This window comes from Boleophthalmus pectinirostris, unplaced genomic scaffold, assembly GCF_026225935.1.
Source record: "Boleophthalmus pectinirostris isolate CB_2022bp ecotype Guang Dong unplaced genomic scaffold, ASM2622593v1 HiC_scaffold_12, whole genome shotgun sequence".
In the NCBI taxonomy this organism is placed as follows: Eukaryota; Metazoa; Chordata; class Actinopteri; order Gobiiformes; family Gobiidae; genus Boleophthalmus; species Boleophthalmus pectinirostris.
In genome coordinates this window covers 28530636-28549839 of record NW_026571018.1, presented here as the reverse complement: position 1 = coordinate 28549839, position 19204 = coordinate 28530636, and the positions used below count along the sequence as shown (strand labels likewise).

General features: G+C 39.9%; 2 protein-coding genes across 3 annotated transcripts in view; both read left to right on the top strand.

Annotated features, from left to right (window-relative positions):
* Positions 1 to 150: 150 nt before the first annotated feature.
* Positions 151 to 13230, top strand: LOC110155905 (RING finger protein 145). The gene is made up of 12 exons (XM_055148218.1): positions 151 to 335; positions 2100 to 2326; positions 2794 to 2902; positions 3731 to 3822; positions 4282 to 4517; positions 4742 to 4917; positions 7375 to 7515; positions 7790 to 7972; positions 8145 to 8292; positions 8451 to 8573; positions 9251 to 9484; positions 9846 to 13230. Exons 2-12 carry the CDS (start codon positions 2143 to 2145, stop codon positions 10410 to 10412), a joined length of 2193 nt encoding a protein of 730 aa, XP_055004193.1. The 5' UTR covers positions 151 to 335; positions 2100 to 2142; the 3' UTR covers positions 10413 to 13230.
* A 2010-nt stretch (positions 13231 to 15240) lies between these two features.
* The window catches only part of LOC110155884 (transcription factor COE1-A), a 129060-nt gene continuing 125096 nt past the window's right edge, over positions 15241 to 19204 (top strand). For both annotated transcript variants that reach the window (XM_055148220.1, XM_020920058.2), the window contains exons 1-4: positions 15241 to 15904; positions 16514 to 16670; positions 17328 to 17391; positions 18658 to 18713. In XM_055148220.1, coding sequence (XP_055004195.1) covers positions 15774 to 15904; positions 16514 to 16670; positions 17328 to 17391; positions 18658 to 18713 — 408 coding nt within the window. In that variant the 5' untranslated portion in view covers positions 15241 to 15773. The remainder of the gene's footprint in view (positions 15905 to 16513; positions 16671 to 17327; positions 17392 to 18657; positions 18714 to 19204) is intronic.

The window sequence follows — 19204 nt, the reverse complement described above, 5'->3', positions numbered from 1 at the left end:
GAGTTTAAACTTTGTCGTATTTAGTCTTTAGTCTTCCATGACTTGACAGAACCACTGAATGGCGCTACTGCCACAGAAGTACAGTACTTGTCCTCTCCATAGACTCAAGTGTACTTTTCGAGGCAGGACCGCAGTGCGCATGCTCAGCATATCTCAGGAGCAGCACAGGGCTAATGGCTGCTGCTGAGATGAGCGGATGGGCCACATCCTTTGAGTCCGCGGCGCTCCCTTCAAGAGGACCGTTAGCTCGGGCGACGCCGAGTTAAAATGGTTTATATCCAAGCGGGGAAACAACTCAGATCTGTAGTATACATCGCGAAGATCGCCCTTCAAATGTAAGTCCCCTTCTATTCCGACTTTTGGCTACGCGTCTTCGTTAGCTTCGTTGGAATTTCTGCCTGTGTCTGCTAGCGGGGCTAAAAGACCGTGTTGACTCAGTTGTTGTCTGTAGTTAATACGTAAGTTCGGTGCTTAGCTGTAAACATGCACATAAATAGCTTTGCAGACTGCGCGCATTGCTTTGTATCATTTGCTGTCGTTGTGTTGTGATTATAGTTGTATGTGGCTAATGTTAGCCCGAGTTGTTGGCACCGTGCCTGTGTGTGTCTGTGTCTGTGTGTCTGTTTGTGTTTGTGTGCTCAATGCAGCTCATCATATCCACTCCGCACGTACAGTGTCATAGCTGTGTCATTATTTAGCTCTGGTTTACACAGTTTGTGCGAAGGACTGCTCCACCGCCGAGTGCACTCATTTCACAGAACTTTGATAATGGACTAGTTTATATTTTAATAGCTCTGCGGCTAGAGGAGGGTGAGCTCTCTGCAAACGAGACCGCGAGGTTACTAGAGTTCATGAGCGCCTCGATCGATGCAGCACTCACTCATCCATGCTGTCTGTAGTCCTGTTGTTGTGGATGCTCAACACATACGGGTCTAATTGTTGTGGTAAAAACAAAACCAGATCAAACCTGTAACTAAATAGCTTTTAAACATAGCGTTAGACCGCTGGTTATGTAATCTCCTATTCTGTAGTGATCTGTCTGCTGGCTAGATATAGTCTTAGGTTCCGTTATGTAATGCCAGGATGCCGTCCCATTCAGTGGATCGAGTCAAAGTATTTTGCGACTAAAACGTTGTATCCTATCCGTCGATGCCCCAATAGATCTTTTATTTTTATCTGCATGTTAATTTGACATTGTATTTTGTTTAAGGCATATTAAAGTTACTGTGGATTGTGTAGACTGTGAGGGACTGATGCACTACAGTGAATCAATCCATAAACAATAGACATTGAGTGGAAAACTCAGAATGCATGGAACAGGTGTTTCTGCACCTGGCTGGAAACATCAGAGCTCAGCGTTCTGTTTATACCTGGTCCCGGAAACCACACACAGCTTAAAGGAGGAACAAAAAGACTTAAATATGCATGCAAATTTAGCTTTCAGTTGAAGTGAAAGATTTCACTGTGCAATATTTAGTGTAGGTCATTGTGGGGCTGCAGGATCTAAATTGCCATGGTTGGTTGCAATTTGCAGACTCCATAATCTTATTTTTTGTCTCTCTTACGCATAACTTTCTAATCCTGTAGTTTTAGACCTCCAAACATGTTGTGAAATGTATGGCATATTAGCACTTGATATTTCTTCTCCTGGATGTGTTGCAAGTGCAGTTAAATTTGCAATGTATGTCTTTAAAACAGTATTCAGTTCACAGTTCACATTTTAAACTGAGCTATGAACTGCCAATGTGCATACTTTTTAGATGTTTGGAAACTTGATTTGCTAAAAGACATTTCATAACTTTAGTAATTGCTGACCACAGTTTGATAATTGCAACACTTTGATTGATTAAATTGCAATATATTGTGCATTTCTAAACTGACCATACCATGAATGGCAACCACATTATCTGTCAGGAAAATAACAAATCAAATACTTCTCCAAAATGTCTCTCAGCCTTAGTTGAATTTAGAATATGGTGTATTTTTAAGTTCAGATTCTTTTTTTCCCTGTGCTTTGTTGCCCCTATGTAGAGTTTTGAGTGGAATGTCTTAATCCAACAGTGTTTTCCTGTTTTCTTTTTGTGTGTCTCTGTACACAGTGCAGAGTGGTAGTGGTCAGTTCAGCCTGCGTAACCTGTTACCATGGCACTGAAGGACCGCGTGGAGTCTGTCCTAAACGTGGGCCTCCGTGTGCCCAGTATCATGCTGCTGGATGTCCTGTACCGCTGGGACGTCAGCTCTTTCTTCCAGAAGGTCCAGAGATCAAGCCTCTCCAACAACCCCTTGTTTCAGTACAAGTACTTGGCACTTTACCTGCACTATGTAGGTCAGTACTAGCTCGCAACACATATACTCACTTTCAGTACTCTTGTAGAAGGAAACCACCAGCCTGCTGTTAGAGGAACTGTCTTATCTCTTATCACTGTAATGTTGGGGTTCAACTGTCAGGCAGTGTCTGAGAATAGTTTAGTACCTGTGAACAATTATTACGACCCAATATAGTTAAATCATTCCAGTTCTATACAACTTCTCTTCAGAGTGTTTCATTTGTGTCAACATTATGTAATTGTTTATATTTTCTGAGCTGAATATTCTTCATAAGTGAGAAATTATAGTTATTGTTTCAGATGTAATTTTGCCTTTGGTCTCCAGTTAAAATGAGCCAACAGGATTGGAATGTACCGTTGAACCCAGAGGCATACAAACTGAATTGTTTCACATTTAATCTTCTCTTTCTCTTCCACATTTTCCATGTAGCTAGTTTAGTTAACCTTGTTGTGTGTGTTTTTCTAGGTTACATCCTGAGCCTGGTGCTCCTGACTCTGCCTCGCCAGCACCTGGTTAAACTGTACCTGTACGTCCTCACTGCACTGCTTCTGTTTGCTGGACACCAAGTCTCAAGGTACACTGCATTTCAGAATAAAGCAAGTGGCCTTTGTGGTGCGAGCAATACGATCATCTATAAAATAATAATGGTGCAAAATATAGTATTATAGCAAAGTAGAGCATCCTGCATTTTCTTTGATCATTGCGCCTGTCCCATCTATCCCTCTCTCCTGTTCTGTATCAACTAGAATCCTCTCATTGTAAAATAACTCACAAAACCAACAGCTTAAGTCAAGTGCTAAACAAAAGTGCAAAGATGATATGTGCAGCACACCCAAAATGGTGATCACAGTTAGTGATAAGAGGTATAATGTTACATAAGGTTTTTAGATTTTGACAAAAGACCAGAGCTGCACTGACACTCATGCTGCCAGACATAATGACTGGATCGGTTCTAGATATCTGTTATGCATTAGCCCAATTGTTAAGTTTATTTATGTTTATTTGGCCACACTGTTTACAGTAAACTCTCATCACTAAAGGTGCACTATGTCACTTGTCTGGTAAGTGATCGCCATTGGCTCGTCTCCATGGAGATGTTATTGCTTGAGTGGAAATTTCCATCTCCAAGCAGGTGGTCGACCCTCCACCAGAAAACTTACATTAGTGCACCTTTAGTTACAGTTAGTTTTATGAAAAGTCTTTTAAATTTTTACGAAAAGGGTTTTAAAGATTGTTAAAACCCAATTATTTGTATATTTAAAAATGTATAAGTGATAAAAGACAATCTCAATAACTTGACTCTTGTTTCCATGTAATCATGTATCTTCATGGTGCATGTATCTTCTGTGAAAAAGAGCAGGACGTTCTTTTGTAAATTGATCAGCCAACCTCTCTTTGTCAGGGATTACGTCCGCAGTGAACTGGATTCCGGCAATGAAGGACCGGTCTACCTGGAACCTCTTTCCATGAACAGATTCACCACTGCACTCATAGGTATATTGTTACAACTAAAACAAGCATGCTGCATAAGCTAATGTGTGCCATCTTAGAATTCAACTTTTACAATAACACCTACGGGACTTCATGTGAAAACAGCACAAAAGTATGAAATCTATGATGTTTTTGGAAAACAAGCAGAAACTTGAGCAAAGGCCTTAAGGCTTTGTGGAAGCCTGTATTAATTTTGCGTTTGAAGTTATGTTGCTGAACCCATTTTCTAAATAACAGTAACATTATTTCTATGATGGGACATTGTAGTTAGTTTAGAGTGGACAAATGATAAACCTGTAATACTCATATAATTGTATGAAACTGTGTGTTGTCATACATAGAAATTGCCAGCTATTCATAGATTTCAGTCAGGTCTCTTTACTATTGTAGATGCCATTGTGAGGACTCTTTTATTATTAATTGGTATGGCATAGCTAACCGGTCGGTTCTTCTTTCTTGCAGCTCAGTTGGTTGTATGCACACTCTGCTCCTGTGTAATGCAGACCAAGAGGATCTGGCTCTTTTCTGCTCATCTGCTCCCTCTTGTGGCCAGACTGTGTCTCGTGCCACTTGAGACCATCGTCTTCATCAACAAATTTTCTATGATCTTCACCGGCCTGGAGGTCATTTACTTCCTAGCATCTAACCTGCTGGTTCCTTACAATCTTGCCAAAACTGCCTACCGTGAGCTGGCTCAGGTAAAGCATAATCGTGTTTGTTCTGAGTTGCTAATTTTCAGTTTATTTATTTGTTTAATTTTAGTTGAGGTTCTAAATATTTTTTTGTCTAGTTTTAGTCACTGGAATATTTGTTTAGTTTTTGTTTTGGCATAATTTCCACTGCATGTATTATAACAAAATAAAAATAAAAAACTTAAATATAAAAAAACTTAAAGTTACGTAAATATATGAACTGTGTGCAGGTGGTGGAGGTGTACGGCCTGCTGGCTCTGGGCATGTCTCTGTGGAACCAGCTGGTGCTGCCTGTTCTCTTCATGTGCTTCTGGCTTGTGCTCTTCGCTCTGCAAATCTACTCTTACTTCAGCACCCGCGACAAGCCCACCTCCAGAGAAAGACTGCTCTTCCTCTTCCTCACCAGGTCTTGGCCCAGGGATCTATATACATCCTAAATCCTAAAAATAAATTATTAAAACCATCAACGACAGTCATGTTGTCTGGCTACATGTGCCAGGGTCAGTGTGTCCTAAAATCAGGTCCAGGCTGCCCTCCCAGACATGACTATATATAATAATTAATTAATTAACTGGATTAGCACATACACATGGCACATCAACCCGACTTAAGACCAGTTCCAGCAATTAACAGAATGTCTCCCCACTCTTCACCTGCATTTTATATTCAATAAAGCTTTTGGGCTAAAACAAATATTATTAGGCAAGGCAAGGCAAGGCAAGGCAAGTTTATTTGTATAGCACAATTCGTACACAAAGTAATTCAAAGTGCTTTACAGAAATACATTAAAATCATAATAAAAACAAATCAAAACATAGACATAAATTGGAGAGAAGAGTGCGGAATGAAAACCTTTCAGTTATATGCACAGTTAAACAGAAATGTTTTGAGCCTGGATTTAAACAGCGTCACAGAAGAGTCTGTCTCACATGTTCAGGAAGACTGTTCCAGGTTTTAGCTGCATGAACCTGAAACGCTGACTCCCCTTGTTTAGTTCTGACTCTGGGCACCAGCAGGAGGCCGGTCCCTGAGGTCCTCAGAGTGCGAGATGGTTCATATGACACTAACATGTCACAGATGTACTTTGGTGCTCGGCCATGGAGAGACTTGTACACAAGTAGAGCTGCTTTAAAGTCTATTCTCTGAGGCACAGGAAGCCAGTGCAGAGACCTGAGCACAGGACTTATGTGCTCGTACTTCCTAGTTCGAGTAAGGACCCGTGCTGCAGCGTTCTGGATGTTCTGCAGCTGTCTCACAGCTCGTTTGGAGAGACCAGTGAGCAGACCATTACAGTAGTCTAATCTACTGGAGACAAACGCATGGATAAGTTTCTCCAAGTCTGCTTTAGACAGTAAACCTTTGATTTTTGCTATGTTTTTTAGATGGTAAAAGGCTGCAGATGTTATTGATTTTATGTGACTGTTAAAGTTCAAGTCTGAGTCCATTATTACCCCTAGATTTCTTGCCTGATTTGAAGGTTTTAGAGCGAGAGACTGGAGGTGACTGCTGACACTGTCCCTTTGTTTCTGTGGACCAAACACTATGACTTCAGTCTTGTCAGAGTTTAGCTGGAGAAAGTTGTTTTGCATCCACACACTGATCTGTTGGATGCAGTGACCAAGTGACTCCACTGGTCCATAGTCTCCTGCTGCCAGAGAGACGTAGATCTGAGTGTCATCTGCATAATTGTGGTAGGACACATTATTGCTGCTTATTAACTGGCCTAATGGCAGCATGTAGAGATTGAACAACAGGGGGCCCAGGATTGACCCCTGAGGCACCCCACAGGTCAGGGCCATGTCATCTGAGACACAGTTTCCAATTTCAACAAAATACTTCCTGTCTTCTAGATAGGACTTGAACCAGTTTAGTACAGTACCAGAGATGCCCACCCAGTCCTCTAGTCTCTGTAAGAGGATCCCATGATCGACAGTGTCAAAAGCAGCACTCAGATCTAACAGGATCAAGACTGAGACTTTGCCTGCATCAGTGTTTCAGGCGGATGTCATTTGTCACCTTGATAAGAGCAGTCTCAGTGCTGTGGTGGGGCTCTAAAACCTGACTGGAAAACATCAAAGGAGTTGTTCATTTGGAGAAAGTTCGTAAGCTGTTGGTAAACAGCTTTTTCAAGGACTTTGCCAAAAAACGGCAGATTTGAGATGGGTCGGAAATTGTTCAGTACTGTGGCATCAAGACTGCTCTTCTTTAGGAGAGGCTTAATGACCGCAGTTTTCAATGCGTTTGGGAATGTTCCAGATTGAAGTGACATGTTAACTATGTGAGTGAGTGGTGAAAGTAAACTGTTGAGGATGGACTTTAGAATCTAGTGGGTAACATGTCCAGGCAGCAAGTAGATGAACTCAGACTGGTAACGATCTCTAAACAGTTTTTTTCAGTTACAGGTGCAAAGTGATTCAGCTCTAAGTGTCTCTGTGGCTGCATGCTTGTTATTTGTGTTGTGGAATTGATGGCATTTTTGATGCCCTGAACTTTGTCATTAAAGAAAACTGCAAACTCATTACATTTAGATGTGGAAAATTAGTTCTAGTGGCAGTGGAGCTGGAGGGTTGTTAATCTGTTCACTGTTGCAAACAGGACACGAGAGTTGTTACTGCAATTACCAATAATGTCCGAAAAATACTTCTCTCTTTTTACTCAAAGTGTAGTTGTACATATGCATTGTTCCTCTGTAAATCTCATAATGAACCTGGAGGTTTGACTTGCGCCATTTCCGCTCAGCCTTCCGGCACTCCCTTTTCTGTGCCCTGACTGAGTCATCATTCCTCCACGTATATTAAATATACAACAGTTAGAAAAAATTTTATTGTACCTTTAATATTTATTCTTTTCATTTTTCTTCCAGTGTTGCAGAATGTTGTAGCACACCGTACTCCCTTCTTGGGCTGGTCTTCACTGTGTCCTTCATCGCTTTGGGAGTTTTGACGCTCTGCAAGTTTTACTTGCAAGGATACAGGGCCTTTATGAACGACAACACCATGCACCGGTTTGTTGCTTACACTCATCTTCTATTCATCTTAAAAAAATAATTGTCTTCAAGGGACTTTAAAATGGACTATTCAGAGTTTTTACTAACTGCATTTGTTTTCCCAATTTGTTGTGATCATTTTATTGCCTCTGTTATTCATCTTTGCAAATAAGGGTCTAGATAGCAGTATCAGCAGTATTTTTTTTTTGTTTAGCTTGTTACAGACATTGGAAAGCTTCTAAAATGCATGATATAAGATCTTGGAGTATTTAATCTGTGAATTTGTTTTTAGGGGCATGACTGAGGGCATCACTCTTCTGATCCTGGCAGTTCAAACTGGTCTCATTGAGCTACAGGTGATCCACCGAGCCTTCCTCCTCTCCATCATCCTCTTCATCGTTGTGGCTTCCATCCTGCAGTCCATGCTGGAAATAGCTGACCCCATTGTCCTGGCTCTGGGAGCATCCAGAGACAAGTAAAAGCATTTTATTAATCTTGTTTAAATCAGTCAGTTCTTGAAAATTGCCAATCTATGTCCTCAGATATGACTTATGTTCAAACACTGTGGCTGAGTCCCAATGACGAAAACATTATACACAGTGTTGTTTGCCATGCCATGTCATGTCTCTCAAATGTGTATCTTGCAGGAGTCTTTGGAAGCACTTCCGAGCTGTGAGTTTGTGCCTGTTCCTGCTCATATTTCCAGCCTACATGGCTTATATGATCTGTCAGTTCTTCCACATGGACTTTTGGCTCCTCATCATCATCTCCTCCTCAATCCTCACCTCCCTGCAGGTAACACATGCTGGATGGCTCTTACTATTCATAATAGCTGACAATTTTAATCCTTCAAGTTGAAAAATGTTGTCTGGTGAAAATCAATAGGGAAATTATTTAATACTAACATTACTAAACACTAAAATTAATATGTTATTTTGCTTGACACTAATCAGGTGCTGGGGACTCTGCTGATCTATGTGCTGTTTATGGTGGAGGAGTTTCGTAAAGCTCCAGTAGAAAACATGGATGAGGTCATCTACTGCGTCAATGGCACCTATCGTCTGCTGGAGTTTCTGGTGAGGCATAAACTCATTCTCATTTTAAAGAGGGGGTGTTATGCAAAATCAGTTTATTTTATGTTTTTAAGTTTTCTAGTGTGATATAACCTTAGGAAATTTAGATGTCATCCATACATGTTTGAGTGTTTTAGTGACCTCTCCCGGGCCCTTCTCCTCCTCCTTGCGGTTAGTTGTAAGATTCTGTGCAATGCTAAGCCCACAAACCCACAAGCCTATATCACCCTCGTTCCCACATGACTATTCTCCATAGATATTCAAAAATATGATACAAAACTGTGCACAGCATTTTGACAACCTGCGATGTGCATTAGCAGGATGCATGCTGATGGTGTTGTGATAGTTCTCTGAAAGGAGATTGATTTAACTCAGGAAGGAAAGGGAGGGGATGATGAAAATATAGCAAAGATACTATTTTCAAAACTATTAGCCATAACTTGGTAATCTACTTATGTTGTGTTAGCAGTTAATAACCCCTCTTTATTATTTTTTTTATTTTCCAGTCTTGAGGCAGAAGACTCTTGAAGCAATATAATTATTTAGGCTGCTAAATTACCATGACATTTGATTACAACTTTAAACCATAATGAAACTAAATGACAAGTTACAATTACAAGTACAACCAATAGTAAATGACTGTCTTGGGTATAAAGTAAAGGCTTTCGTGTTGTGTGCAGGTTGCTGTGTGTGTGGTGTGCTACGGCGTGTCAGAGACAGTTTTTGGAGAGTGGAGTGTAATGGGCAGTACCATCATCCTGGTGCACTCGTATTACAACGTGTGGCTGCGGGCGCAGCTGGGCTGGCAGAGCTTCCTTCTCCGAAGAGACGCCGTCAACAAGATCAAGAGCCTCCCCACAGCCAGCAGCTCCCAACTGGAGCAGTACAACGACATCTGCGCTATCTGCTACCAGGTAAACTTTATAACTAGTGTGATTATATTCATTTTACAGTCATGTGGTGGAGTTCTAGCTATGTATTACTATTTAAAGGAGTACTTCTATGTGGGGCTGTACAAAATGTAGTTCTAAAAACTGTTCTAAACTTGAAAAAAAAAGTGAGATTGATCAATTGACTGACATGAGGGAGAATCTTTCCTCTTTTTTTTGCCATATTACCTCAGCCTATGTCTGAGTGAGAATAGAATTATCTGCTAGCAAGTCAAAATGCAGTCACCATATGGTCTTATTAAATAAAACAAAGCTTATATGACTGTATATATAGTTATATAGTTATATGATCATAACTATATATATACTCTTTTGTTCTTTTTAGGAGATGAATAGTGCTGTGATCACCCCGTGCAGTCACTTCTTCCACGCTGGCTGTCTGAAGAAGTGGCTCTACGTCCAGGAGACCTGCCCTCTCTGTCATTCACAGCTCAAGAGCCAATCAGCACCCCCACCCACCCCCACCCAGGACGGTCCCGCCGCTGCCGACCCCCACCCTGCTGGTCAGGAAGAGGGTGCGGCCACACCTGAGCAAGAAGATGCCACCTCTGCAGAAAATGCACTTACACATGGAGAGGGATCAGGACAAGAGGAAGACGAAGGAGCCGCTGATAATTCTTCAAATACGGAGTACACTTGTTCTCAACATCTCAAAATTGCGCCTTCATCCAGCTCTCATCATAAGCCTCATTCACATCCTGCTGACTCACAAGAGGACAATTCTCTAACCCCTCCCTCAAATTCTCATGGTTTGTCTTTAGAGCCAACGGCTAAAGCCAACACGGCCATCTCTGATTCTGAGCCCATCTCAAACACAGAATACCCAGAATCCTCTTCTGAGTTCCCCTCGCAGGCTGACCCTCTTAGTCTTCTGCAAAAGAAGAGGCAGTAGAAAGCTATCACTGAGCCACATGACTTCACATATTATCAAAATCATCATAATTTATTTTCAAAATATGATTCAGATATCCATGATGTACATCTCCCTCTCTTAGCATTGTGCTGTAAAGTGGTTCTTTAAAGCATTTCAGAAGGATGGGCTGAATTATCTTTTTCATTATACCAAAAGTGCAACAGGATTTTTTTCTATCCAGATGTGGGAGAAGTCATGCAGTCATTCATGTCCAGGAAATGTGAAATTCTAAAGAACTGAAGCATCTTTTCTAATCATCAAAAGTTCTTAATCAGTTTACAAAGTCATCCTTACTATTTCACTCCAACCATTTCATGCAGAACTTTCAAATTTATATTTTTGCCGCTCTCTGCCACTGCTGCTGTACTATTTGTGGTATTGGGACTTCATTACTTTCCTCTGCAGCATGTGCCATGGTTTAAACAGATTTAAGACTATCAATTATGGCTGGACCTCAAATAGGTCTTAACATTTCATAAAAAGTTTTAATGTGGAGCGATATATAATTCTCGATGCCATCAAACATCTAAGGCTTGGTGCTATGTTTGCTTTTTTATTTACAGGTCTCGTGTAGATCCAGGTAATTCCGTTTTCATTTCCATATCATGATATCGATCAAGCAACTTACTGTATTTGATTTGATTGGAGCCTCTGTATTATTATTATTATTTTGTTGCTTTGAACACATTACCTTGCATTTCACACTTGTATACCTATGAAAACAACAAACTCTGTCTATACAACACTTAATAACAACTATTTTGTAGACAGAAAGAAAAAAATGCAATGTTTCATGTCACCACCAGATGTCGCCAAAGGCCTACACACTGCACCTTTAAGCCTCCATGTGGCAAACTGATTCTTTTTTAACTCATTGCTCAGATCTGACTTGTTTGGCTGGTCCCAACAAAATACATTCTCACAGCCAAACCTATTATACTGTTAAATATAAAGTTATTTTTACACTGCTTTTTTATAAATGGTTGTTTTATGGTACTCATTTCAAACAGCTTAAAATACAAGTAAATCATTTGAGCCATCCTTCACGCTTGTAGAAACCTAGGGCATGCTAATATAATCACATCAACCTTAATCAAAAATATGCTGCCCTGTCACTTGAATTTGTATTGTCACTAGTACCAGCTAATTGGACATTTTAGACACACTCCAGCATTTGTTGGATTGTAATGAAAACGTGGTTCTTAAATGTTTCATATATGCTATAATCTGATGCACGCTTGTACGTAGAGCTTGCCTGTTGCCACTACACCCATTTTAACATTTGTTAAGCTATGCTACCTTTGCTACTGTATTTTTGCCACTTTTTTTAATTTTACTTTTATTTTGGGTCGCTATTGCACTAATGTTCTTTCTACTCGCAACGCTCCAAAGCTGTGGCTACCAAACTTTCCTAAAATCTGTGTGTAATTATATTATTCATGTTGCTATGTATGAATCATAGTTACAGTGTTGATTGGGGCTTGGTTTCTCTATAGCTTTAGTATATTTTAAAACAGCTTTGAGAAAATCAAGCAACTTTCAACCAGCCAGTGTTACTGCTTCTCCTGTCGATATGAAGTGCTGTAAAGCTGATGTGATCACTCCAATGCCCTCTACTGGTAGGAGTGGGATTAGCAAGGCGCTGAATGACGGGACATAGCACAAGTCGACAGTATTATTTACTATTAGGACTATTGTTGATATGGTCTTACTGCTATGAATGACTTTTTTTCTGGCATGCGCTGAGGCAGGACTATGTATGAATACAGTTTATTTGTAGGATCATTCTTGCTCAGCGTTATGTAACTCATTGTGTTTCTTTTTTAAAAGCTGAAATGTAGAAATGTATTTTGCACAGGTTTCTCAAAGAGGTGAATATACAGCATAATCTTGAATGACTACTTTTTATTCTTCATTCTTTACAGTTCTACTTTGAAATTAAGCACTTAAATGGCTAGAAGAATTTGACTGTTTTCAATGGAGCACTTATGAGATATTCAGAATGGGAGAACAAATCCATGCTTTTTTGTGCAAGCTTTTTGTCTCTCCATAATGTAATTTTTTGTAATCGTTCCTCTGGAGTTTCTGAGTCTTAAGTCTTCATCCTCTACCATCTTCTTTTATGTTTTTTTTTTTTTTTTTTTGCTTCCACTTTCTCACAGTAAGAAAGCCAATATGCCAATTGGAAAAATCACAACTGTGATGAAGAATTCTAGATGTAATGAACTTTAGAGATATATTCTGTTTGTGCCCAAAACCATGTTTCAGTGTTGTGGTACCTGAAAGAAGCAACAGTATTCTCAGCAGCATTAGAGTAGTATTATTTCATAAACAATGGCCATTTGTATTTGAATTCAAATTAGCAGTAGTTACATTATAGACAGTATCACTAACTGTGTTTGCCAAAGATATGGCATTGTTCAGTCAACTTTTTTATTCTTGAGTGCCAACTCCATTCACAGATGTTAGTATTTTTGAAACTTGCACTATTTAGTATTCTTAAGAGAAAAGTAAACTGTTTTGTGTTTCCTTCCTAAAATTGCTAGAAAAATACTTAGCTTGACATTTTTGTTATAGACCTAAGCCAGCTGTTTGTTACTGTTGCTTCTGTTGGACCACTTTCTGGCCCCTGTTGATGGATGCTCCTCGTAGATTTTGTTGACGTAATTGTCAGTATACCATTTTACAAATACATTTTTGAATCAATAACGACCTCCTCTGTAAAACTGTTACTGTTACTCTGTTGGTTATGCTACGAAACTGAATGTGAGAAATAAAATGAACGATCCACTTTGAATTTGTATAGTTTCACTGGTGTTACGTGGCTATAGCTTTCAGGAAGTAAAAGCTTAAATAGTTAATACATAAAATAAGATGAAAGGAGAGCATAAATGCATATTTGTCCATATACTTTGTGGATGTGGTTGTTAGAACAATTGATTAAATGGGCACAATACATGTTTAGATTGCAGGTTTACCATATAGTCTACATATTGGTCTAACTCACATTTTTTGCACAAGATCTCCAGCCAGAGCCAAGTCTTCGGTTGACGTTTAGACCCATACCTCATGACCTCTCGAGAAGTGGTTGAGGCTCCCACCCCCAACACCTTAGCTCGGTCTGCACTTTTCTATTGTAGTTGTTTAAGTCAGACACGAGATGGCGTTGTTGTGCTGCTTTAGCAGTGAGCGTCTTTCCTTCTGACCATCCCGCAAGAGCGCTTCGGGGGCATCCTTCCTATTGAAAAGCATTTTATAACTACATTTACTATGAAACTGTTTCTCAGTATTTTTTCAAGTCATTTTTAAAAATATATTTTATCCATAATTAAGACCATTACAGAGAGATTAGGCTCCTCTATCATTTAATTAAACGTAGGCTAATAATTGATTACTGATCTGCTTTTGTCAGATGTGCACATTTTATTTTATTACGTAGAGAGTTTTATTTTCTTGCAACTTTTGTGTTTGTTTGCCGCTTGTGTTGAGATCAATGTTGTTGTTGTTATTATTATTATTATTATTATCTTATTATTATTATTGTCTTTTTCCTTTTTTTTTTTTTTTTTTTTTTTTTTTTTGTCCAGTGGCTCTGGCGTCCCGTTGTGATCGATCCAGCCCGGCTCGTTAACACAAATTACGCGCTGTTCTTGGTAGAGCTGTGAGCTGCTTGGACCCTGTAAAAGGCCGTTGTGCCACAGTGTCTCATCTCGAAGCAGGAAACCGACGCATAAAAGACTCTCATTCTCCATAATCAAGGTCAAGAGCGTTTTTCAATAACCTTTGGGAATTAGAGGCTGGAGCCGCGCCAGGACCGGCTGCCAATCATCCTTGCGCGCGGCTGAATAATACCAAAGTTGTTGACCTTTCGCACCTTAACAGATCGATATGCTGTAGCGTCATTTGGCTAAAAGACACCGCTACGTTCCTGTTAATAATATTTGTGTTTTGTTTTGATTCCCTGTGTGCGTCGCGACGTGATGAATTGTTTGAAATAACAGATGGAGCTGGAGGGAGAGACAAAGGAGAGAAATCTGCTAGCAATTATCCTCAATTATGTTCATTGTTATATTGAGCTAATTATTGTTATTGTCACTTTTGTTTGTGTGTCTTGCGGCGCTGCTCTGCAATAAGGGCTCCTATCCGAAAGACAATGGGGCCACGGATATGTTTTGACTGTGAAATATGGCTTTCATAATTGTACCTAACCAGCTGGCTAAATAAAAATGAAGAGTTAAAGCATGTTTGAGGTTTTGAATCACAACTGACTACAGAAAACATGTCAAGCGCTGTGCGTAAAAGTTTGAGACATCCATCCAACTAAACAAGAACCTTGTGTTGAGCTTAATATATTGAACAGAGGTGTTTTTTGCGAATTTAATGTGCGCACTTTTGGCCCAGAACCGTTATCATCAACTAAAGCCTCATCTATGTCTCCATCCAAAATAAAAGCATTTACATAATCTCCAATAAGAATTAATGTCCCTTTCTACAATTTTCAGTTCTTTACTCCAACATGATAAGACTGAACGTGATTAAAATCAAGAGAACTATCTAAGTTTTTTTTTTTTTTTTTTTAAATAATCTTTGAAATATTGCCAGACTCTAAATTATGCATTGTTCAAGCTCAAGAAACGCCGCGTCGTTAAAGAGAACCTTGAACAGAGATGATTTTACGCATCAATTTTCTGAACCACCACTGCCATAAATACAAATAAACTTCCACTTCTTTGCCATCTCTCAGACACCCAAATCAGATCAGACACTTGCTCCGTCTCAGTGCGCCTCTTCGCCTCACGTGAAGAAGAGCGCAGGGAGAGTGCGACTCCACACTCAGCAGGCGATGCGTGGGGCGGACCTCACTCCACTCTCTCCTTTGTTTGGGGGCGTCTCCATCATCGTGGTCCCCTCCCCTATTTCCACTTCCCATCCCGGGCTGTCTCTCTCCCCAGTGCTCGCGTCTTCTCCCACAGTCCTTTGGGAAGAGGCACAGCGCGGAGCTCCGAGCATCACACACGACACGGACAAGTCCCGCAGCGGAGAGGAAGCGAGGAAGAAAGAAAGTGTCATACATTGTTGACATGTGACACGAGCGCTTGGTGATCGGCCCGTGTGACAGCTCCGTGGACTAGGACGCACTTTGAAACACCTTTCGGCTTTCAATCACGTTTTACGCGTTGGGGAATTTACACTTTGAACATGCTTTTTGCACTGTTGTAGCCTGCACTTCTTTCACGGGACTGTAGACTCAGCGGGCTGTGCCAAGAACAAGTGCAACAGAAAGTAACAAGGACGTAAGGACAGGTAAAAGATAAAAAAGCGGAGAGGCGCGGAGTGTTGATGTTCGGAATCCAAGAGAGCATCCAGCGAAGCGGCAGCGGACTGAAAGAGGAGCCGCTGGGAGGGATGAACGCCGTCCGGAGTTGGATGCAGGGAGGAGGCGTGCTGGACGCCAACACAGCCGCGCAAAGGTGAGCCAGGGGAAGATTTAGCAGCCCATCAACACTTCGGCGTTTGGAAAATCACAGTTTGTGCCAGGCTCGCCTCTGTTAAACTTTGTGATGTGACCAGTGGGAGATATAAGGAAAGGACCTATAGACCAATGTGACTGCAATTCATATTCCAATAGAAACAAATGCAAAATAATCCATATTTTACGCACGCATTGTTTTGCCCTTTCCCCCGCACCCACAGTAACATAGGCTGTGTCTTACTAAATTAATGTATTAACAATTGATATTCGCCATGTGATTAAAAATCCTTTCAAAAAGTTGTTATAATTTCCACAAAAGCCAATTTAGAGCTACTATTCAGAGCATGTAAACAGTGACAATATTGGTTGGAATAAATTAACTTTTTAAAACTAGAAGTGCATGCATAAATTCATAAATCAAAATGCAGTTTCTGACTATTTTTTATTCATATCAAATCACAACTTCCCGTCACTAAATAGGCAAGCAAATTAGAAGGCTGCAAGAAATATTTTGGTTGGATTGATTGCCACTATTATTTAGTGGTATATAATAAACATACTAAAGTCAAATCCATTGCTAACACTGGCTGATGGCGTGTGTTCGCAGCGGAGTGGGTCTGGCCCGGGCACACTTTGAGAAGCAGCCGCCCTCTAACCTCCGCAAGTCCAACTTCTTCCACTTCGTGCTGGCGCTGTACGACAGACAGGGGCAGCCCGTGGAGATCGAGAGGACCAGCTTTGTGGACTTCATCGAGAAAGAAAAGGTTAGTCATTTCATCTAAAACAATCAGGGTTATTCCAAAGGCGGTAATACCATCGTGATGTAAGCGTTTGACAGCCTGCAGGCCTTATTCCCCACGGGATTCAATGTCTATTAAGGTTTTAAAAATCTATAAAATAGCAAATATAAAAGATGCAACGCGTTATAACAGAAAATATTACATTCTAAATATTAATACATTTTTGACGAATACATTTATTTATTTATTTTTATTTATTAATTATTTTATTTATTAATTTATTTTATAATTTCAATTTCCGGTTTTGCACGTTCAATTTATCTTCTTCGCTTTTATTTGTAGCATTTTGGCTAAAAGCTAAAATTGTTTGTCGAAGTTCAACATTAAATAAACAGTAATCTAATCTTGTTTTGCTAAATAAATAACATCACATACCACGGCCATTGTGAATAAACTCGGATGAAATGTTGGATTGGTTTGTTCTTAAAGCGCAAGTAGTAATTTAAGAGAAATTAAAAAGCCACAACAACGCCGCAGTTACACGTGGAAATAACCCTAGCCCGCTGTAAATCACATGTTGTTTTAGTGCGTGTTGCCTCAACTTAGGCCTCGGTGCTTGTTTATACTTTAAAATTATAATGTGCTAAATGTTTTATGGCTTTGTTCTGTGTGTTTGTGAAGGAGACGAGCGGTGAAAAGACCAATAATGGGATTCATTACCGTCTGCAGCTCCTGTACAGTAACGGTGAGTCAACGCTATTCACAATTAGCTTAATGCACTTTCTTCACACAGTATTAATAGCGTTTACATTTTACGCAGCGGAAATTCTAACAGTTGCTTTAGGCCAACGTGGCTCAAATATCAAATACACTGTCGTCTATTGTGTTTGATGCATGTAATGTGACCAAATCTTGGATAAACTACACTCTTTAAAGCACCCAAAGCAATATGTTGTGGTTTTTCAATGATTTTCCCATGCTTTTCTCTGTTTGACACTTTGCAGGCATTGTTAGTGTCAGTGATTGTTTGTTGTGTGGCTTGTGGTGACTGGGCCCTTTGAGCTGAATGCTGGCAGGGAAATCAAAACTCCAGTGTAACAGTCTGCAGCTACAACTTGTGGACCGTGAGTGCTGGATTTGATTGGGCACATGTGCAAATCATCATAAGTCCTCACTAAATCCTTTGTTGCCAGTTGGGTAAAAAGCATATTTTCTGTCAGAATCATTTTATAGGCTTCATGTCACGTAAAGATTTGTGTTGTTATTGTGGTAAAAGAACAATAAAGGTTTCAGAGAAGGTTATTTAAACAGTAAGTTAGAATTCCGACCGTGAAAACCATTGTGACTTTAGTAATCGCTTTGGTAGGCTAACTAAAACTAAACTGAGCAGTGTTTTGTGAGGGAATGTTTAAAAAGGAAAAAATAGTTGATGCATTGCTAGAAAATATAAAATTACTTTGCCCTTTTTTGTATTTTATTCCATTTTGTTTGTGGTTAAATCACAAGGCTGTATCATCAGAAACAGATCAGAATCAGAATGTTTTATTTCCATTGCAAGAGAAAAAAAATTTACAAACTAGGAATGTGCTTCAGTGTTATGGTACAACATTAAACAAAGAATAAATAAAACGCTGTGATAAAATAAAATCAGGGCATGCATTAAAATAAGATAAGGTATCATGCTCTAAGTTGCAACCAAAAAGCAAATACCTTTCTTTTCCTGACTTCTAATGATAACCATAACTAAAAATACATAATAAAATATTTATTTAAAGAGCAAAAAGAATAGTTATTAATAAAAAATATGAATTATGGCAGTTAAAATAATGCATGAGTAGAATAAGTAAACATTCCCAAAATTACAACTCTAACTTAGTGAACAAACTTTATCGTGTATTCAGAATTAACTTGTTTGGATATTAAAATGTTAACCCCTTCAGTACTTAATATTACTCCCAACATTAAGTAACTTATTCAGATCCTCATGCTTTTTCTGTCTCTCTCCTGACAGGCATCCGAACAGAGCAAGACTTTTACGTGCGCCTCATTGACTCCATGACGAAGCAGGTAAACACACTCTCTCCTTGTCTTGTCCCAGTGGTTTGTCCCTCTCCTGTTACCGTAGTCACAATAAGCTCCTACAATGATCCGGTTCTTCTCACCGCCCTCCTCTCTCTCTCCTTCTCCCTCTCCCTCTCTCACCCCTGTTCGTGAGCGTGGGTGGGTGTTTCCTCCATAGCCTCGTGGGTGGGGGTTCACATACACTGGAAGTGAATAGCTTGAGGCGTTTTTCTTTCTTTCAATCTTTTTTTTTTTTGTCTGTTTCTTCTTGCTGTGATTAGAGTTAGGAGGCAGCGTGCGGTGCTTGGTGAACAGGAGTTGCTCACAGTGGGAAGTGGAGAGATGTAACAGCACCTTTGGGAGACGGTCTGCTGTTAGCATAGATGGGTGTTTCTGATCATGTCCGATTTTGCTATTTTCTTACTGTTTGAGGTATTTATATGTGGAGATAGAGGAGAGGCCAGTGAATTTCCTTGTTTAATATTACCTCCTACACC